This window comes from Hyposmocoma kahamanoa, unplaced genomic scaffold (genome assembly GCF_003589595.1).
Source record: "Hyposmocoma kahamanoa isolate Upper Pololo Valley unplaced genomic scaffold, ASM358959v1 160, whole genome shotgun sequence".
NCBI lineage: Eukaryota > Metazoa > Arthropoda > Insecta > Lepidoptera > Cosmopterigidae > Hyposmocoma > Hyposmocoma kahamanoa.
The window spans coordinates 2,880,913-2,904,505 of NW_020653575.1; the positions used below are offsets into that span (position 1 = coordinate 2,880,913).

The 23,593-nt window shown below is 35.2% G+C and overlaps 1 protein-coding gene across 1 annotated transcript in view; it reads left to right on the forward strand.

Annotated features, from left to right (window-relative positions):
• Positions 1 to 3,363: 3,363 nt before the first annotated feature.
• Positions 3,364 to 23,593, forward strand: part of LOC113225438 (fructose-bisphosphate aldolase) — a 28,684-nt gene continuing 8,454 nt past the window's right edge. The window contains exons 1-8 of the mRNA XM_026457749.1: positions 3,364 to 3,393; positions 8,180 to 8,296; positions 11,461 to 11,552; positions 13,004 to 13,178; positions 18,911 to 19,114; positions 19,518 to 19,633; positions 20,193 to 20,292; positions 22,037 to 22,236. Of these exons, the coding sequence (XP_026313534.1) occupies positions 8,185 to 8,296; positions 11,461 to 11,552; positions 13,004 to 13,178; positions 18,911 to 19,114; positions 19,518 to 19,633; positions 20,193 to 20,292; positions 22,037 to 22,236 (999 nt within the window). The 5' untranslated portion in view covers positions 3,364 to 3,393; positions 8,180 to 8,184. The remainder of the gene's footprint in view (positions 3,394 to 8,179; positions 8,297 to 11,460; positions 11,553 to 13,003; positions 13,179 to 18,910; positions 19,115 to 19,517; positions 19,634 to 20,192; positions 20,293 to 22,036; positions 22,237 to 23,593) is intronic.

Consider the following 23,593-nt stretch of genomic DNA (forward strand, 5'->3'; position numbering starts at 1 on the left):
GACTACCTTGGGTGTCAAATACAAACGGCTAACCATGAACCGACAAGACTGGATTTCCTCTCCACTTATCTACAACCGTGCTGTCATCAGCACACGCAAAGGTACCTGGAATTGACATATATCATTGATATGCAGCAGAAAGAGAGTTGCAGATAGTGCAGTAGGTACCTACTCTGGTTATCAAAGACATTTATATAAAATTTCGTTTTAATTTTAAGTATTTAAATGAATCATGCTGTATGGTGAATTCTGATAACCTTTTGTGTTCAAGAATCACGCGAGTTTCCTAATGGTATCATTATGGTGACCCATGATATAACTTGTTTTTTGCCACTTCATCAAACGGAATTATTTTAAGTTTTAATAAAATCTTTTTGGTAAATGGCACGTTCTAATGACGTGCCAATTTAACCATTGCCAACATTGTGTAAGGTTGGAATAGAATTAATAAACTTAAATCTCTTCGACAAAATACCTCTTCGTCAATTCGTTTGAAATAAATGTCATATAAAAAAAACCTATTTGTCAATAACTAAATTAAACAGGGTTGTACTAGTTTCTGAAACACGTTATCGATATTTGTATTTGTAACGAAAATAAATCTAGAAAGATTTTGTTACTTCTACACTTCACATGACAATTTGTGTTTAAGTATTTGATATACTTAGCAAACAATCACCATGTATAGATAAAACGTGTGACAAAAAATTTGCCCTGTTTGACTCTACATAATAATAAACAGCAAACGCGTTATCGCGCACTTGTCGGTTTCTCAACGCACAACAAAGGGGCAAAAAGGCAAATTCGCAAGTAAACTGTCAATACTATGGTCTTATTGATTATTTTTAACTCCTTATTCGGCTCCATGTGTAAACGATCATATTTGTCAGTATCTGCATGTTTTTCAAGTACATAGGTACATCAAGCACCCCAATAGCAAATACGAACAGCCATGTGAAATGTCGACTTCACAAAAAATGATAATAAAAATAAATACAGGGTATATTGCGCCATCTGTAGTTATTACTTGTTACCATTTACCAGCCTAAGAATACCGAATGAAGTAACGTCGTATCGGGCGCCGGTTGTCGTACAAGTGGCTGTCTTCCAAGCTTCAGTAGCATAAAACTAGATGGCAGCTCGAGCGCTGCCTTCTACGTATGTAATGTCACGTTATCATCAAAGCAGACCTTCAAATGACCTTTGTATACGTCCTATCCTCTACTTTTGACAGTACTAACTAGCGGTTCGGCAGTGTCAGTGTTTTTCTGTAATTCTCCAAATTAAAAAGTAAGTGGCCACTTTTTTCTATATATGCATTATGTTAAGTTTGCTATGTTAAGAAAACTTAAAATACATTCACTAGGTTAGTTTCTTGTTCGAAAAGGTTATGTACACTTTATGCAATAGGTTGTTGATTATGTCGAATATTTAAAACTATCGTATTGATTTTGTGTGTATGCACATTGTGTAAGGTTGATAAAATAGATTTTTTTATAAATTTTAAATATTTACCTGTTTCATAACTTAATTGCCTATTACATTTTTCTGAATAATTGTTTACGGTTTCATCATGTTAATACTTCTTCATATTCATAAAAACAGAAGTTATTTTTAAACTCCTTATAGTTTATGTGCATTATTATATTGTATTTAAATATCCATTTTTAGTTATATTTTTAAAAATAAAGCTCACCACCCGATCAATAATCTGAACTTCATAGGTTACTTTTAAGGAGCGTTCTTCTAATTGTTGAATTTAATCCAAATTGATTGTTCTTAATGAAATTTTGTTGATCACGTTATATTAATTCCACGCGAAGCCACATTTACAATGACCTTTCAAGGTCACCTTCTAGCGAAAGTGAAGATGTCCGCTTTATGGTTTTGTCCTTGATTAAAAATAATCAAAATTTTTTTTACCTATTCTATGTTCAATATCACTTGATGAGTAAATTAATTTTGCAAAACATTCATTTAAACCGAGGTAAAAGGTAAAAGCAATTGTTACCAAAGAATAAAATCATTAATTTAATTTTAATTCAATTTCATTTAATTAAAATTCATGACATTCAATTATATAACAGTTAGTTGGAATGCATCTTAGAGTAAATGTTGTATTTTACTGTATCAATTACATTTACCAACTACATACTATACGATGGATGACTGAACATAATGAGAAAATGGCGATTGTATTGGATAAGTCATTTATAAAATTCACTTAGTTATGAATTGTGACCTATTTACTAATTATCCAACAATACATTTCGGTTAGACAAAATAATTAACCAGCGATTCTGTAATAAGTTAAATTATTTTATAAACGAATATGTGCTGTCTTAAAATAATTTGTACTTTTCTTATAATAAAGTAATTTTAAGAATTTATTCTTAGAGAATTTTATCGACATCGATTAAATACAACATCCTACATACCTAAAGCTTAGATCAAAATATTTACATTCTCTTTGCACAAAACGCCTCGATGACGGATACCCTGGTAGTTTCGAATCTCGAATTTTTCATAAAAATAAAAGAAATAAATGAGCAAGGGACTAGTTTCTTCAGGTGAGTTTATTTTGATAGACCACGATTTTTTACAATAACAAAAAAAATGTCGAGTATAAGATTTTTCTTTTAGTTTATAAGTGAAACTTTTATGCCTTTTTAAACTTACAAAATAAATCAAAATGGGTGCTAAGAAGAAAGGGAAGAAGAAACCACAACAAATAGGGTTCGCGTTCGGTGGTGGACCACGTATGTTTATCACTTATTTCTTAATTTGGCATCTAGACCTGTATTAAATCTCCTGCCTGTAAATAAACCTGTAAATAATTTATAGAAAACAAAACTTTCAATTTACTTAGTAAAGCAAGACAAATTTTTATTATATATTTAAAATATACATTGTCAGGCTTATTTGTCACAGTTTTTATGTGGTTTTAGTACTGTCAAATGCCACAAAATCAGTAGTGAGTGAACGGTATCACTCATCATCGGTACACTAATTATAATTTATCGATTCTTGATGTAAAATAATCGGTACATGTGTCATACGTCACTAAACTGTCAATCAAAGTGCGAAACGTCAAAGTGAAAGTGTTGGATTCGGAGATTCGAAATTCGAATATTTTTCAAAAATAAAAAGAAAACAGCTGACAAGGGGTTTATTTATTTGGTGAGTTTACTTTTGATAGACGAGATTTTTACAAAAAAATAAAATAAAATGTCGAGTGTAAGATTTTCCTTCTAATTTTTAAGTGTAACATTTTATAATACCTTTTTGTATACAATTAAACAAAATAATATATCAAAATGGGGGCAAAGAAAAAGGGAAAGAAGAAGAAGGGACCTCCAGAATCAGGATGGTGGCCCGGGTTTGTCACAAAGGGTATGTAGTATTCTCGGTTTTATATTTAGAATGTACAAGAATTGAAACCCTTACGTAGTTTACACACACAGTCTTATTAGTATCCGATAAACATTTGTTATGAAAATAATAGCTTTTTTTATGACAAAATAGTAACAGTAAATATGAGGAATAAAAGTTGCTGTTCTTGTCAGTCATTTTCACAAAGTGACAAATTCATTTTTAAGATCGATGTTATACACTTCTGTAATAAGAATCTGGGACATATTCAAAACATAGTGTTTTACCAAATTTAAAATTATAATGGAACAAAAACTTTGTATTAAAGGTACACAAAGGTAAAGTGTTAAAGGTACAGCTCCTGCATACTTGGATGACAAAAGTACATGGTAGTGTATCATTTAACTGTTGCATGTAGTCTTGATCTAAGATGTTTGAAATATTGTAAATATTTAATAAATGTATATTTAAAAAGAGGGACTCCAGGAATTTCTTGCTCATTCTTCTGAGGGGAATTTGTAGGCAGTAGAGTTTGGTACAGCCTCATATTTTTCTACATTAGTTTTGATTATAGTTACCCTCCCTACCAACCCTTAGGGTATACGGGAAGGGCTATATAACCTGCACGTGCACAGGAACCTTATGAGTGCATGAGTGCAGGTTCTGACCCCAGATCAGCCAGCGTACAGGGTTGTCACAGACCTCTGTTACTTGACTTTATCCTGTTCTCGAGAGGCTGCGCCTCGGGTGAACCAGTACCCTCCCTATTTTCCAGATATGTACGGGAACTAGGCATAGTATATATGTAGGCATGCTCACTTCCCATTGCGCATTGCACATCTAGTGATTGCCATTGCTAAGCCGTCAACTTTAAGTCCGCTACCAGATCTCATTGGTGGCGGAGCTGTAAGACACGCCGAAAAACGACGTCTCTCGAGTTTTCAATAATCAATGCTAGCTCTCTGGGCCTACCACGCCTATAGCTCTCTAGGGCTAGTGCCGGAGATACCAGTCGCAGTGTCCTGTGACAATGTCCGGACATAGCTTCCACCTTAAAGGGTAACTCACGTGCCCCATTTGCAGTTTGGTGCCATGATACTTAGTATAATGGGTTCAATTTCTGGTGTAATTTGCTTACCTATGAAATGAAGGATGATTTGATTTTGAATTACCAAATATTACAGTATCATCGGACTTGTATAGTATACCAAATTTCAAGTTCATCATGAAAATGTAATAAATATTCATTTTGTGACTGAAATCACTATAACTGGGAAAAAAGAACTAATAATTTTGAAATAAATGTTCATCAAATACATATAGTTAAATTAGCCTTGTAATAAAAACTGGTTGGGAGCTACAATATCACAGACAGAGATGTCAAACTTATAACTCCTTTCTTTTTTCATTTGTGATTAACAAAACAGAGTCTTTAAAATATAATGATAATGTAATTAGTATTGTAATATCCAGTTTAATAAATTTTAACTTGTTGTATATGTGTACCGGGAAGTTGTTAAGATAATTTATTTAGAACTTTGTGTTCTGTAACTAATTTGACGAAATGTAACAGATAAAATACAACAACAAGTATTATAAGGTCAAATTTAATGATAAAATAGGACGGACCTTTGCAGTTATTTGAAGAAATGGGACTTCTGCAGATTGAGAAATAAGACCTCTGGAGATCAAATGATATATATATAGTATCTCCTTAGATGCAATGACGATATAGAGCCCCTGTTTAAAATAGAATAGAAAATGTGGTTGCAATGCCACTACATAAGAATGTACATAAAAAAAATTTAAAACAAAAAAATTAGATTAAGCTGTTTGCATAATATGAAAAAGGAACTCTGCAGATTAAATGACATAATGGATCCGAAATGCTTAGCTAATGTATTCAATCCAAGAATCTGTCCAAATCACGAGTCTGTTGAGTAGCGAATGTGCCGAATCACAAATCTGTCAAAATCAAATTGTCCTTTAGCGAGCTTGTCCTGAGCGAGGGTTGAAATGGTCGCCATCATAGTATTTATTCAGTTTAGTTTGCATGTTAACTAAAGGTATTCCATGAAATCTTGTCTATCTACAAAAGTATCAAGTTTTATTTACAATGGATTGTTAAACATCCGTATACAAGTAAGATTGGTGCAATTAAGTAATTATGTACAGTAATTGTCTTCCTTTGTTATCTCAATGAATGTTTATTTTTTCTTGATAATTTTAAGTACTTTTTGATATTATTGGGGTTACTCCACTGAGAGCCTCTGCAACATAATATTATGATTTATAAACAGTATTAATTGCAACCAAATTTTTGAAGATTTTCCTCGCCTCGAGTGTTTTAGACAGCTCTCATTGGAGCATGTGCTTGCCCAGTGTCATGTGCCCATTATAGGTCATGATTGGCTGAAGAGGATGCAGATTAGTCTCGTCCGCTTAATATTAGAATCTAAAGTATATGCTCTGTCTTAAGGTTGAGATTTTTTTCATTTAACTAGAAGGATACTAATAACATCTCATCTCATCTCCAACTCGTTGTAGACAAATGCTAATTTATTTCCTGGTCCGTATTTTGATGGCATTCCAGCCCAGTGCCAGATTCTCTGTACAGTGTCTAGCGTTGTAGGTGTTAATTGGACCATTCAAGTAATTAAGACCATTGGTTTGCAGCCAGATGCCTCGTGAGGATATTTAGTGCTTCTTTAAACGAATTGACACTGTATAGGAGCATTGAAGCAAGACTGTTATTCTTTATTTTTATTTATGTAGCACAATAAATTACACATTAGTGCAATATTATTATAACCCTATTTGATCTTGTGTAGACTAAGCGAGACCATTCAAAATGTAATATTACAGTTTATTGAACAATTTACACAATACTTTTGTATGGAAAAAAGCCATAAAAATATAAAATATGTAATAAAACTGAATTTTTTATAAAAAGGTAAAAAAAAAATATGTAAACATGAAAAGATTTGTAGCTGCAATTTGATTTTCTATAAAAAAATTCATACCGAATCTCTTTCATTGTACATATAGTATAATATAATAATATATAAGTTGTAATTTTTATTTGCACAAGGTTATTTTTCAAATACTAACGACCTCACAGGACCATATTACTAACATCATAAACAATAACTCTTTTGTTCCATGAGTTTTTACAAAACAATAAATTTTGCAAAAATGAGCTTAAATTTTTTTCGTACTATTTGAAAATTTTTGTTGTTGTATCTGACACCTTTCGGAACTGTATCTGGTACTGAGGCAGTAAGTTCAAACGTCCTCCCCGACGAGCCCCACCCGCACTCCATCGTTTTACATAGAGCTATCGCCGTTTAGTGTTTTCTATTTTAATATTTTTATTTATTTATGATAGTCATTTGCGATGAATTAGATAGATAGATAACACGTTTATTCAGCACAAATGCAAACAGAAACAAAACATTTACAAACATCACAAAGTATAAAATAAAAGCACATAGAACATATATATTAATTTAATACACATTTACATATCGCACTGTTAATAAAAATAGTGTATTAACTCAAAAAGAGGACTTTCTCAGAATCGATGAAAAACTAATTACTCACTTCCCGCAAAAAAATCATTAAAATTTATATGTTATGGTTTATTATTAGACTTAAACAATTTCTCAAATATATTTAAAAATAAAATGGAAAAAATGATGTAATTTTTTTGAATAAGGATTATTTTGGCTAGAACTTACACATAACATATAACACATAAACACATAAAGTGCGTCTCCTTTTGAGTTAAGTAGATATCTTTTGATTGTTTATTACAATATTCTAACAAAGGTTTTTTTTTACCAGTACAGAATCAAGTTTTACGTTCATTAATGATATAATATTAAATTTCACATATTTTGAGTTACAACACTATTGTAGTAGCAGTGCGATATATAAAACAGGGACTACGAGAAGAACAAATACTGTGAGGAAAACAAACAAATACTGTGAAAACTAAAACTAAAGTTTGATGTACCTATGACTACAGTTTGTGCTGAAATCTGCCCTGATTCAGCATAAATACTGCAGACCGAGAGAAGTCAAACTGTGCTGATTTTCTACCAGTAGCATAAGATGAGCGATAGCAGCCCAGTACCCATGCCACCAAAGTGCATCACACGCAAATACATATACCTAACTCTAAAACTATATGTATACATATCACATTGTCGATACTATAGTGCATTAACTCAAAAAGTGTATTTATTCAGAATCGGTGAAAAATGATTATTCACTTCCAAGGCAAGATTATTAAAATTTATGTATAAAATAAAGTTTATTACAAACATCTAAACAATTTCATACTTTCCAAGTATATTTGAAAATAAAAGGTATAAAATAATTTCATATTTTTGAGTAAGGACTGTTTTACCCAGAACTAGCTCACATAAAGTTTATCTCATTTAGAGTTAAGTTTTAATTATTTCTTACAATATTCTAATGACGGTTTTATTAACGTGCAGAGAATCAAATTTTACGTTTAGCAATGGTATAATCTTAAATTTCACGTATTTTTGATTTACGACACTATTGTAATAGCAGTACTATATGTATCAAGTAAAAGTGTAAAATGTAAAGCAAATAATGTAAGTAATGAAATTATAATGATTGAAAGTCATGGAATAAAAGTTGTTGTTTATGATGTTATGGTCCTGAGAGGTTGTTAATATTTTACAAATAACCCTGTATATTTCAGTTCTGTTTGTTCGCCCAATTTGTGTCAACCGTTTTATGAAAATTAATGAAAAAAAATGTTTGCCTACAGCCACCATGAGCACTTACTTCCAATACCCCACTCCCGAGCTGCAAGAGGAGTTGCGCAAGATTGCGAACGCCATTGTGGCTCCCGGAAAAGGCATCCTCGCCGCCGATGAATCCGTAGGTGAGTTATCTACTTTAAATTATTTACTGATAAATAAGCATATAATCCAATTTATACTCTGGCCAAATTCGAAATTTAATAACGAAACAAGGCAAGTAATGATGGCATAGAAAACGAATTTTTTTTTTCAATTGTCATAGTCATTATAAAGGCTTGATCTGCCCACGGCCTGCTCCATTAATTGGAATTTAAATAGGTAAGTAGGTAATTGGGTTATATAGAAGTAATAATTACTTCGCCAATTATTATAAAGTTTACAAAATATCTATTGATACATATGATTTAGAATAAAAAAGTTTTTTTTGTTTTTTGCATCCTATTCATATTTATTATATTAGCTAGATGGTAGGTAATGGTAGATGAAAAGAAACAAAATTGTAAGGTTTTATTTGATATTAATTTATTATATTATTATATAATCCAGCATCTGTTTCCGATTCTGAACTTGAATTACCACCAGAACTCGAACGTTTGCAATCTCTCCCTTCAAATCAAAAAGTCACTAGGGATGACACAGTTTTACAAATATTTAATTACTGGTCACTTTTAGGTGATTTGAAACTTCTGTTGAGTAATATTCGTTATAAACATGGCTTCAACATTTAGTGTTATCCATAATCTAGTTGAATTTCATAGGAAAATATTGAAAAATATTGATGAAAACCCTAAAAATCATATGTTTTTGTTTGTTGACATTTATTCTACATCGAATTTGGCTAGAGTACAGTATATATAAATGATTTTGCTTATCGAGTTCTTAGGTTTTCGCGATTGTTACACATAGGAAATGAAACTATTTTTCCGGATTTAAATCGCGTATATTTGTTTTTTCAAACAAACCGACGTTTCGGGCCCTTTACAGGTCCCATGGTCACGGTTGACTGAGGTGGTACAGTCTTCAACCAGTTATGTCTAATATTAATGCAAACCACCCTATTTTTTCACTATAGTTACAATAGTTATTAATTAAATACCTTATTTTTAATTTTACAAAGAAAACATTCCAATTTACGCAACATTAAGTTTTACAAATTATTTTATTGAATGAATTTTTATTAAGTTTAATTTATTATTAATTATTAATAGAAATTAGAATAAACTAAAACATATTAATTAGTACTGCAGTCTTATGTCTGTTTGGGATTTTTCATTAGAGGAAATACTGGATCCCAAACTGGTGGTACGGAGAAACCATCTTCCCTGTTGAAATTAGGATGTTTTTTAATTTCAATGGCCTCTCGCAGCATCCTGGGTAGATAACGGACTTCTTTTGCAAGGACCTGGGGTTTGTCAAACTTCATTGAATGTGTAGGTTTGCGAGCATGTCATGGATAAACCTACACATTCAATGAAGTTTGTTTGAAAAAACAAATATACGCGATTTAAATCCGGAAAAATAGTTTCATTTCCTATGATTTTACTTATTTCGTTTCTTCACATGACAACATAATATGTAGATACCTGTATAGACTTAGCTGCGGTGTGGTATCTAGAACTAGGACCATTCTCGTTACTTTTGTATTCTCTGCTTTGGTAAAAGGTCAGTTATTTACTGCATTTTTTTACATGGCACCATTTGAATTACTTTAAAATCCAACTTCGATTTCCTAAGTCAATCGTTTTGTCTTATAACGTAGCGAAACCATTTCCTGAAATCCGGAATTCGAAAAAGCAATTCGTTAATTGGTGGATTTAACACTCTATGTAGCTCCTTGTAGCTATGTCTATATATGTGGAGCAACATTTTCCGACCATTGCTAATGACTTTGGACAGTGCCTAAACACAGAGGCTGTCGTTTATAAAACTAACTTTGACATAGACTAAGCTAAAATGGCGAGCTAAGCAAGTTTTGCCAAACTTTGACTTAGTATAAGCTAGAAGCAGTGGAGCTCCGTGTGGAAGTGGAAGTAGTGCCACCTTACTACTCGTATTTCTGCCGCCAAACAGCATTGCTGCACTACGTGAGCATTGCTGCGTTTCGGTTTGAAAGGGTAAGCGTGCTGATGAAATTACAGGCACGTGGGACTTGTCAAGTAATGACTCAGAGTGACGGGCGCAGTAGCAGTGCACTGCAACTGTTATGGATAGGCGTGTCGCTTATCATCAGGCGTACGACTTGTTCGTCTCGTCACTTGGTATAACAAATAACAAAACAGTACAGAGTACTAAAACAAAGTTTTGTTTTTGTTTTTTACTACTGTACTAGTAGTAGTACACACAAGTAGTAGTACTTTAAGAGGCGTTGCGCCCTCATGGAAATATGAAAGAATGTGTCTGTTACATAACATCATCACGCCTGTGTAGACAACTCATTCAGTATAGGACAAATTCATCGTCAAGCCGCCGTAACGTTATCTTTTTGTTTTATGCAAAAACAGGCATTTGACCCACTAATTCCATCTGACCTGATGGAAAGTGTTGTAGCTGCGTGCTCGCGGTATTCACGCCGCGCTGTCGCATCGTTCGCAAATCGCCAGTGTAATAAGGACATGTTGAGATATTTTGTGCACGACTGTAGTTTTTCTGCCGTGTAGCTTCTTTGTCGAGTCCAAGTATCTGCCCAATCCCCAAATCTGTCGATTCCAGAATATGCCGTATACCGAACAAGGGTCGGCTTTTCCCGTATAAATTAAAACTTTTTAAATGGTCTGACATTATTCAAATTATTTTGACAACTTTGTGCAGTTAAGTCTGTGCTTAACCGGACGTTAGACGTGTCCAACTCATTAACTTGATAACGTCATGTGTCATTTTCTTTCGTACCTACTTAGTTATCTTTTGCTACGTTACGTACCTATTACCCTTGTACCTTAAAAACTCTATCAAACGCAACTTGATAAGGCTAATCTGAATTTAATCCATCGGCTCCTTTTAATACCATACATGACAATAAATATGTCTATATTTTAAATAATATTGTAGATGAGACGGCAGAATATCAATCTACACGTTGACGGATCTTGTTTCGTTGCACTATAGCTTGATGTGCTGTTGACTGTACTTCAATTCCCTATCCACAAAAATCCATTACGTATAACAAGAAATTTTACAGAAAAGTTATTTATATCTTAATCAACATTCTCTCGGAACTTGTCAAGGCCTTTTAACAGAACTTGTATAATTAACCTATGTATCTTAAAGAATATTTGGTATGTTTGTTTAGGGACCATGGGCAAGCGTCTCCAGGACATCGGAGTCGAGAACACCGAGGAGAACCGTCGCAAGTACCGTCAACTCCTATTCAGCTCCGACCCGGTAAGTAAGCGACATCTATTTACCAGTGATAGCTAGTTAGGAAAAAGGTTGCCTTTTTGTCACTCGAGTATATATTATACTCCACCAGAAATAGAGACAAAGTAAGGGCCATTCATCCCTGGCGACTCATCAGGCAAACGGGCCTTATTATCACTTTTAAATATCAACTCTCGCTTGCGCTTGAATCACAAATTAGAATACTGAAATAGTACAGCGCCAACAACTGACCTCTGTCTACGTCTCCATATATTCCAAAAATATTCTATATTTATAGTAATAAAGATAATAATATCTCTAACAATGGGGGCTGTTCCATTCGGTGTTGTGGACTGGAAAACACCAAAACATCTAATTACAAAACAGGACGTGAAGTTTGGTGAACCTAGCAAGCAGATCGATTTTGTTCTTATTATAAGCATTTATGTGTCACTGCCTTCTTGCAATGCTTTCTTGTTTTATAATGTCGTTAATAAACAGGTATTTTCTTCGAAACTGGCCATTTAATTAAACGTGACTTCGTGCGCTTCGAAATGCAAGCGACATTTCATTGATTGCTCTGACGCATGCGTAAGAGCAGAGCACTGTGGCACCATGTGAAAGAAAATTAACATTTCGAACCATGGATGGTGCTCACTTACGTAGTAATTGTGAATAAGAAATAGTACGTACATTATTGACAAGGTCTTGGAAGTAAGCAATTGCTAGACGAGTATACGTTCTATATATAATTCTATAATTATTTCTGTTTCCATCAAGGTTTACAAAGAACTTTTTTCAATAAATGCTAGGCAACGACACAAATGATTGGATATTACTCCACTGACAAACAGTACTCATAATTGTGATTAAGTATTATAAATAGTACATTATTGTTAAGGTCCTGGAAGTAAGCACTTGCTGGACGAGTCGTATACTCGTTCGTTCGTTCTATATATAATACAAGTCAAGTAATTTCTGTTTCCACCAAGGCTATATCGAACTTCTTTCGATAAACGCTAGGGAATGAGACAAATGGTTGGAGATTACTCCACTGACAAAGAGTAACAAGGTTTTTATACACACAAATATTTTTACTCTTTCCCAGTGGTAACAAAAAACTTGTTACTCTTTGTCAGTGGAGTAATCTCCAACCATTTCTGTTTAGCGCTCTAACTTTGATTTCCTGATACGACACGATATTAACTTTTTCCCTTATCCTCTGCCTCTCTTTTCTGCGATCTTCCCTCTTATGCTGCTTCTGATAAAGTTGTAGTGACATATCAGACGCCTAAACATCTTTCCCCTTCGGTTCTCTATTGTGCTTAATAAGCTTTTCTTTTCCTGCACTACTCTTGACACCTTTGCAAAAATAAGGTACTAAAAATTTTTTTTTGTAATCCATTCATCTCTTGGTTTTCTGGATTTATCACCAACTGGACTGTCCCCCAACTAACTAACTCCTTTATTCTCAGAGCTTATCCGAGAACATCTCCGGGGTGATTTTGTTCCACGAGACTCTGTACCAGAAGACGGACGACGGTTCACCTCTAGTCTCTCTGTTGGAGAAGCGAGGCATCATCCCCGGCATCAAAGTCGACAAGGGCGTCGTGCCGCTTTTCGGATCTGAAGATGAGTGCACCACCCAGGGTAAGTTTGCCGTATAACTTTCGGTCCGGCGATTGTCTAAAGATTTACCGACCAATGCCAATGCTCACCCAACACGTTCTGCAAGACACGGTATTGCCCATCGCCAAGGTCAGGTCAGTTTGGATCTGGAATTTTATTATATATGACCGGTGCAAGTTGAACAACACTCTTTAGATGTAGAGTTCTGGTCGGGATGCTCTAGGTAGTACCCTCTATGCGAGAATAGCAATATGTCGCGCTTTTGTCGCTCTCGCGCTTGTCACGCATGACGTTGCTAGCCCTACAGGAGCTAGGATGAGACCAAGTAATTGATGTGGTTGTTTAAAAAAAAGATTTAAGATTTCATTAAAATGACATATCTCCAGCTGCTGGTAGCTGTAAAGGTACCTAACTGGGTAAAGAAATACTTTGAAAGATTTCTCACAGATGGCGCTACGGCAAAAAGTACGTTAAAAACCAAACGTAAAAATCCGACGACATGCACATAGAAAAATTCGTGAGGTCCGCTGGTTAGTTCCGTGGCTAAGTTGGCATAGCATCTGACACGGTTTGCTAGGAGATGTTGGTTCAAATCCGGCCGAATCGAAGGAATTTTTCTAAACTTAAAAATGTTTGAAGAGGTTTTCTAAATTGCATTAAATTTAATAGATAGTCCTTTTTCAAAATTTGATTAGACTTGTGTACAGTCAACAGCATATCAAGCTTTTGCTTGAATATCGCCTCCAGAGCAAGAAATATAAAAGGCTTGGTATGTCCGGCTATTTGCCAAACCGGTTCACGCCATGCTCTCATGTGAAACTCCCGGTACGATTGGACTAAACACGTGATATTAATACGTGACGAGTTACCTAACTTCTCGACTTACTCCAAGAAACAATCCCGTCATGTTAACAGTTAACTAACCCGGAACGGTTAGCAGGTCTTAGGTTCAATTCCCGATGTAAATATAACTAAAAAACATGATTTTGTTCAATGATTTCGATACATTTATTCAAAATACCTACTGCGTATTTTGTGAATGAAAATTACCATTATCAATTTCAGTCACAATATAATAAAAAAACATTCAATTAGAGATAAACATCTCTGCCATCAAAATTGATGTTATAGATAGTAAGTACGTCACATGATAAGATATAATAATAATAAAATGCCAAACGACCACACCAATTAGGGTAAAACCGGGTTAAATGGCCGTAAGGGGCAGATGGCCAATCGCAATATTTCAATGATCCGCTAACGAGATGGCGATAGTTATTGCTCAGGTTGCATCGTATCGTGTCTAAGTGCAAGTGTACTTCGAATATGCTGAGAAAATAAAGTTAATTGTTTTGAGTAATGCTAAAATTTTTGGAGGGTTCATGTTTTACACTATAATGAAGTTATTTTGTCAAAATATGGATTATTTTTGTATTTACCGCTTAGTCCACATCCAATTCTTTGTTATAAACTCAAAATTTTACGTGTCATGTTTTTTCTTGTTTAAATTTTATGTGTGGCCACCTCTCCCGGAATATTGGGACAGATGGCCAATCAAAATCTGCGTAAGATGGCCATGTGACCAAAGGTCTAAAATATTAATAAAATAATTTATTTATTTTAATTTTTTATATTAGAAAGGTAGCTGCAATGAGAGAGACTTGCACTGAAGAATCATTAAAAGCAGCTATTAATGCTTAGGAAATGTCCCAATACTTGTAAAGGGCCCGACACTTTGGTTTGTTTAAAAAACAAATATACGCGATGTGAATCCGATGAAAAAAGTAGTTTCATTTCATAATTGTAACAATCGCGAAAACCTAAGAGCTATTAAGACTGCTCCAAAGCGTCGTGTGCCACTTTTGGGTTCAAGAAAACTGAGAATTTGACGACATGAAGAAAAAAGTAGACTTAAAAAAACAAAACACCAAGTAAAAGACAGAACTAGAAATAATTACTGGCCAACTTACCCATAGTCTTATGGTCATCACACCCGGACACCTCGGAAGAGATGGCCAATCGTAATTTTTTTTTAAACAAATTTTGAGGTTGGCCTCAAGACAATTTGTTCAATTTGTTGTCAAAGTTGTCAATCATTATATTAATTATTTTAACAAACTGTTGGAGTAATATCACAAAAAATAATTGATTATCAATTCAATAAAATTTAATTAACGTTTGCGTTAAGAGTCTATACTACCTCAGTTCGAATTAAAATATTTCCCGTACTAATACGGTTCATTTTTGCTTGGGACGGCCGGCAGGGACACTGGCTTTATTTCAAAATTAATTTTTTTTACAAATGAAATTAAAGCTATTTGTAAAATGTGTATCGTATAGTATGTATGTATATCGTGTTGTATTTAGTTCATTCGATATAAAAAACATCATTAACACTAATGTCACATCATTAAAAATATTGTAAAATACCAATTGAATGAAAATTTCGAGATATGTTTGTATTTTTTGACCTGACAACTCAAACCCGCGACGGTACCAAACCAGGGCCTATATTTAATTAGTTCCTGGATATTTGTATCAGGTGTTTGAATTCGATATCTTAAATTTTTATGCTTTGTTTGAATTGAATTGCTTGTTAAAAGCATCAGGTCTGTTCGTCGGTTTTTTCAAAATATATATTTTTTTCTTTTGCTCAGATTGGTCCTTCCGGCAATCGAATCCGGGACGTACTCGTATACGTTAGCTAACCATTAAGCCAAATCGTATTATTTGTATGAATAATATTCATATCGATTTGCGCTATCAACATTTCGATTATGCAAATATTCAGGGAAGGCCTTATCAAGATGCCCTTCAGTGCAACTGCGTTTACAACCAGTTCTTCACATACGTATTATACTCCGTCCAACCATTTTTTTCACTTTTGACATATGCATGCCTCCGAAGTTCCGTAATTATTGACATAGGACAAGGACTCGCTGCTTTGACAGCACATCTGCTCATATTTTGTCTCTTTCGTACGTATTAAATTTGAATATGTGAGAAAGAGATAACATGACTTAGAAGCATTTGCTCACTACGTCCGCAAACGCCGTTACGCGTCGTGTACTGAAGCAGGAAAGACATATGTTTAAACTACCTCTAGCAATTCGGAAGGCGGTATAAAACTTGTGAAATTATAATATTGCTGTTAAATGCAACCTATTTTCGTAGTTATGACGGTTAATAAGCCTTATCCACCAAAGGAAAGGACAGATTTGGGTGGTTCGTGTTAAAATCTAAGAAAGTCCTCAACCCGCGTTGAGCTAGCGTGGCCTAAACCATCTCCTTAGAGAAGACCCATACTCAGCAGTGGGATGTATAGTACGTTTATAAGTTTATTTATACTATGCTTATGGATGGTGTTCCAAATTCCAAAATCCTAAGACGAACTAACATCCAAGACATATGAGATCAGTTAACGGTGCTAAAATGCAGCTGGACATTATATTTCGAGGCGTGGTCATGACATGGAGTAAAACGATACGAAACGAATTTATATCATAACTTATCTCCAACTGGGTCCAATGCTGACGACATGTTTACCCGAATAGGGGGCTCGCCACTATCAAACTCGATAAATAAATGTCAAAGTCTATAAACACGTTTGTGATAAAATTTATGTGATAAAAATATTCCATTGTTTGGCATTTTAGTTTCTTACGCTATATCTTGTTCCAATTTGGACGACCTCCGTGGTTGAGTGGCTTGCCCACCGGTTTTCATGATGTCGCCATCTCTGAGGTCCCGGGTTCGATTCCCGGCAGAGAAAAACCAACTTTTCTATATTGCCTCGAGTCTGAGTGTTTGAGATACCGTCGTTGTTTCCGATTTGTTTAAATACTTAGTTTGGGATCGGCGCTACGTATGTGACGTTGTATAATATTATATTTAATTTAATGCTTTATTGCCTATCTAACTTGAGCGGTATTGGGTGAAACGGAATATTTAAACATTTTTTTTAGAGTACCAAGTGACGTGAAGAGTTCCTAATCAAAGCATAATACATAATAAGTCTTGAAGCATAATAAGTCTTGATTCCTATTCCTAAAGGCTCCCATTTACGGATTAAAAAATCACAAAGATTTGAGGGGCACTGCCACTGCGTTCATCACCCTGTGTTGCGAACGCAACAAATTTTGTAATTTTAATATAATTTCCAAAGCAGTAACAAAACGCTGCTCGTCAAGGGCACATTACGTGGGCCTATTTTGAACCAATCGAGTACCACATATGTCTTTTTCATCCCTACTACATTTGTAACGAATTTTGTGCGTAACTAAAAAGGTCAAAAGGACCGTTCACTTTTTAAACTGTACCCCTTCAGAAACTATCACTGTATCGATTTAACGGCACTACTCCTGTAACTAACCAGTCACCTATTTAAATATAACACAGTTAACTAAAATCGTCTTTGATTTTACGAGTCGTCGAGCTCCTGATCGTCACTACTTTGGCTTTGGCGGCTCCACCCTGGGACATAAGTTGACAAGCCCCATGTGCCTGTAATTTCACCATCATCCTTATCCCTCAAAACCGAAACGCAACAATGCTCACATTACTGCTTGGCGGCAGAAATAGATAAGGAGTGAATTCTTTCCTGGACGAACTCCCAAGGAGCTTCTAGAGCTACTAGATGTTCTGAGTTATGTACCCAGAATTAATTGCTTTGCTCAGAGACCTGAGTGTAAATTTGTAATCGTTCAAACTTAACTACCGCGTTTACGTTAAGATTTATAAGGTTTAAGTTAAGATCTCAGAGTCTATACTACCTCAAATGGCATTGATTGGTTCCGCATAACAATGAAAGTGAATGAATGAATCACTTTGGAAAAAAATGCATAGTAAAATTGAGGGACAGGGAGCGTTTAAATAACTCACCAGCAATTAAAGTTTATTAACAAAATAATAAACAAAGACAAACCCTATAACAATCATGTTTTGTTTGAAGTTGAAAAAATACACCTGACAAGTGTGACGGCGTTCTTACTCAATGTAAATATTTTTGATGACCAGTTATCGAAGAGGTATTAATTATTACATGCTGCAAGATTAGAGAAACTTGGCTATTAATCTACTAGATCTTTTTCCCTAACTATGACACTCATTAGAAGTGATGTAACTGTGAACTTCAGACGTCCCAAAAGTTCTACGCCCTTCAAAGCCCATAAACTTCCTCAAAAGGTTTGCTTTTTTAAGAGATGATTTTATTTCATCTGGACTTTAACGTAGAGAATAAACTGCTCAATTGAGAGACGGTATTAATACAATCGAAACCAGTCTTGGTTCAAGGAGACTTCAGCAATTTAATGTTCAATAACATTTTATTATATGTACGGGCATTCGCGATGTTCTACCATTGGTTAAAATAATGGTTGAAACTTATTATTTAAACGGTATAAGCCACATTTATTCTTGTATAACCTGCCAAATCGGAATCAGAAAAGAACTCGTATTTAAAAACAAAATTACCAATGAATATAACCTCTGTCCAATGTCACCATGTCTTGATTCCTGATACTAAAGGCTCCCATATATGGAACGATTTGTCTTAACGATACGTCGTTTCAGACTGATCGAAACGACGAATCGATAGTGTATGTTTATGTCGCTAACGATTAACTTGAACGTCAGGGGAGTAGCGACGGCTGAATAGACCTTGGGCAGATGGCCGTATGTAATGTACAAAAGGTCGTTCCACCTCTATTGTCCACTTTTATACATCAACTAAAATACCATTTCGTTTATTCCAGGTCTTGATGATTTGGCTCAGCGTTGCGCCCAATATAAGAAGGACGGTTGCCACTTCGCCAAGTGGCGTTGCGTGCTCAAGATCGGCCGCTTCACCCCGTCCTACCAAGCTATTATGGAGAATGCTAATGTGCTCGCTCGTTATGCTTCTATCTGCCAGAGCCAGCGCATAGTGCCTATTGTAGAGCCTGAGGTCTTGCCCGATGGTGAGTTCTCTGCTGTTTTCTGATCGCCTGGTACAATTTATTCCTACGAAATATATCTGCTCCTCTGGAACATGTCTTACGGACGTATTGTAGCTTCGATGAAGATTTTTAATACTTCAAGGTCAGTCTTTAATCCCGATGGCGACATTTTCGGACAGCTATATTCGACTTTTTGTGGTACACGACCTACCGGTAACAGACATAAAGTTCACACACAGACACCAATCCCATGTAGCTGTAATTTCACCAGCAGCTTCACCCTTCTAAACTGGAACGTAGTAATGCTCGTATTACTTGGCGGCAGAAATAGGCACTTCCCCGGACGAGCTCTTCTAAGGCCGAAAAGGCCATTAATGTGCACTTGCAGACCCTTAAATATAATGGAAATATTTGATATTTTCAGGTGAGCACGACTTGGACCGCGCGCAGAAGGTAACCGAAGTGGTCCTCGCTGCCGTGTACAAGGCGCTCAGCGACCACCACGTCTACCTCGAGGGAACTCTCCTGAAGCCCAACATGGTGAGTGAGAAGTCCAAAGTCAAAAGGAAAGAAATATTGCTGTAACATAATATAATAATGGGTGAATGAAATCTCAATTACCTTAACTGCTTCTATGGCCGAACGGTTACGTTACGCAGAGTCCTAGATTCGATACCCGGGCCGGGAGAAATATTTGTATGGCCTACATTTATTTCTCTCGTGAGAATTCTCGTTGTCTCTGTGTGTCCATGTCACCCGCGACATAGAATCTTTCTAGTGCGGGGCTATGTTGAATGTGTACACTACGCCAATTTTATTTTTTGTTCTGTTATTTTCGTAAACAGCCATATTTCTTTACTAATTTTATGCTCCTCTATTTTTGTGAAAAAAAAACAAAACAAAATTAGAAATAAAACTAATTTTGTGAAAAAAAAACAAAATAAAAACAGAACATGTCCAATAATGAAGTCGGCGTAATGTTCATTGGAGGTACCGTTTTCTAGATGTAGCATATTTTAGAAAAATGAATGTTGTCTTGTTGTCGGTCTATCAAAATGGTCTTCTTCCATTGTATTTCCAAATAAATGATTTGTTTTAGGTCACCGCCGGTCAGAGCTGCAAGAAGACCTACACTCCACTGGACATTGGCCGTGCCACTGTCACCGCTCTGCTCAGGACTGTACCCGCTGCCGTTCCTGGTAAGAAATAACATCTTTTCAATAGCTATAAAAACCTGGCTGTAGAGCTGTCTGTCTTCTCTAAAATACCTTTTTTGGGTTGTGGATTTTCAATATGTTTGATGATGTACGATTTCTCCACATTGTTTGTTTGTTATTGTTACAATAAGTATTTATACTAAGTGCCATTTAGCATGTCAATAGAAATCATTCACCTCTTCCTACCACTGTAAATTTACCTGTGAAAACGATACTCTAATGTTCCCAAGTAACGTGAGAAAGTATTATCGCTTGCATGTCGTGATAATAGTCTCTTCGACGTACAGACTACCTCGAGGATTGTAAACTTTTAAATACTTTGATAGAACTTTTCCTTAATTTTTTTTAAGAATATACAAAAAAAAAACAGTATACATATTGTAGAATCGTCACTTTCAGAAGAAGTTCCAAATCGCCAAATCTAAAAGTTATATTATTTCTGACTTTTATTTCTGTTATATATATAACAAATACAACAAATAAATACCAAAATTAATAAATTAAACCACACCAAAATTTAAACATGAAATTTCCGATCGTACCGAACGCAAGCGTACTCTGACATGGTATTTTTTTAAATATAATATCAATTGACTTGACAAACAAGTCGTGCGCCTGATGGTAAGCTACACGCCTGTCCATAACACTTGCAGTGCCACTCAGAACTTTAAAGCGCAAAGATCTGAGGGCACTTCCACTTGCCCGTCACCCTGAGACATAAGTTGACAAGTCCCATGTGCCTGTAATTTCACCATTATCCGTACCCTTCAACACCGGAATTCAGTAATTCAAAATGGCAGAAAGGTGACTTCGGGATGAAAATCGGGTTGATGACCGCCATTGACATGCTAACTGCACAAACTAAAGTAACTATATTTTATAGATTGAAAAATCCGCTATAACCAAAAACGAACATCTGTAACAAACGCATAGAAAAGTTCGTAAGGCGCTGACTCGATCTGTAGCTCAGTTATTAGAGCAGTCGCACAGACGCTGATTCGAATCCTGTCAGATCGAAGGAATTTTTCTTTGTCTTCGATCTTTGTATGAGTAATTATAACAAACTAGTGGAGTAATTTCACAAAAATAACTTTGTCATGGTAATAATACAAAGTAATATTCATTATAGTCAATTTCACATAGGATCAGTTCTGTGACATTTACAATTTTTACGTTGTACGCATACTATCTCTCAACTAGATTTTAAAAATAGATAGTAAATTTATCATTATGTACCAAAAACAAACAACAATGGTTGCAGTTGCAATTTTAAATAAAAATTACAGTATATTAAGTAAAAGAAAATTAAATTGTAAAGATTAAAGACAAAAATAAATTACCCCAATTAGTTGTTGCGTCAAACGGAATATTTCAGCCACACCAAAAAACCGATAAATCGAATCTGCTGCATTATATCTCGCGAGTGCTTAATAACATAATAATTGAATCCGTTTTATTTTTAAGATATTTAAATCGAATGTTTTCATTCGATTTCAAATCTCCACATCTCTAGAAACTTCAAATCTCAAACGTCATCGGAATATTGAATATTGAATCATGCTATGTGAAATGAACTTCCGATCATCGTCGCTTGAGTGCGTTCCTGGCAATCTTCAGCCCGTGACCACCAGTGAATATTTCAACTATACTGGCTGGTATTCAAAATTGCACTTTCCTGTGTTGAAATAGTGGTTATCTCAACTGCGTTTTCTTTTCCAATTTCAAGGAGTCACATTCCTCTCCGGTGGTCAGTCAGAAGAAGAAGCTTCCGTGAACCTGAACGCTATCAACACGGTCGATCTGAAGCGGCCGTGGGTGCTCACTTTCAGCTACGGACGCGCCTTACAGGCGTCTGTACTTCGCGCGTGGGCTGGCAAACCCGAGAACGTGCTTGCTGGACAACAGGAGCTCATCAAGCGTGCCAAGGTCAGTACTACTTAGGTCAAACAATTACGGATACCTAAGGGAGTCACCACACTTATCGACACGGATTCGCGTTAAGCAGTCAGAAAAACGTTTATGTCCATTCAATAAGAGTGAAAAAGACGTTGCGGGTTTCACTTCCGTTCGGATCGCCAACGCGAAACGCATAACGTCATTTTCCCTCAAAATGCACATAAGGATTTTTCTGACCGGCTTAATGCTGATCCGTGTCGATAAGTGTGGTGACTCCCCTACCCAGCTGGTAAAGGTGAAACTACAGCAAAACAAAGCAGTATAAGACCAGTTATTCTGCAAAGCATAACGGGTCGGTATCAGTAATGACTATATCTTCAAAATTACCTGATCAGCTAGCAGCAGACTAGATCGCATAACGACCACCTCTGCAGAAAGGCTACAACTTACAATAACTTGGCAGCAAAACTAGATGATCGAAATTACCATTTCGTTAGTGACCACGTGGTAAAACGACAAGGTACAGTTTAGTTACAAATTTGTTGTTCAGGAAATACTAATGAAAATAAAATTCAAAGTGGAACAAACTAAAATAGAAGCATCTCTATTTATTTTTAAACGCTGGAACTGTGCTTCTTTTTTAGTGAATGTAGAAATAAGACTAAATTAATATAAACGAATTAATATAAACGACTAAATTAATATAAATTAATAAAAAAGAATATTCCACATGTGATTCCTGTTAAAAAAACACATTGTAGGGGTTATGAATAAGAGGATTGTAATTTTGTTGTACAAATAATTTTTAGTTGGTAAGGTCGTCAGTGGTAGCCTAAACAAATAAAAATGCAAATTTTAAAAATTTTGTATTTTTTTTTGTAATGATACTAAAACTAAAAAAACCAAACTGTACATTGAAAAACAATAACAAAATCTAGTTATTTTGTAACCTTGTCGTTTTACCGTTTAATCCATTTAACGATATGGTAATTTCGCTATCTAATCGTTTTGCTACCAAGTCATTCTAAGTTAGTCTTTCTGCAGAGGTGGTCGGTTTGCGATCTAGTACTTATGCTGATCAGGTCATTTTGATGATATAGTAATTATGATAACCAACCCAGACTCTAGGTCCTACGTCCTGCTTAAGTTTGGCATGGTCAGTATATGCATAGGATAGCAAGAGAAAAATCTCTGGGTGATTGAGACACGAGGTACGTAAGTATTTGACTATTTAATGTTTAAAAAAAACTACCATTTTTTATTACGATCTTGATGATTGAAGAGAATTAGCAGCCCTGTGGAAGAACTTATTTTTACTTCTCAAGGAAGAGGTCTACGGTCACAACTCCTATGGATACGCCTTTGTCAAATTTCTAAGCTCATCTAG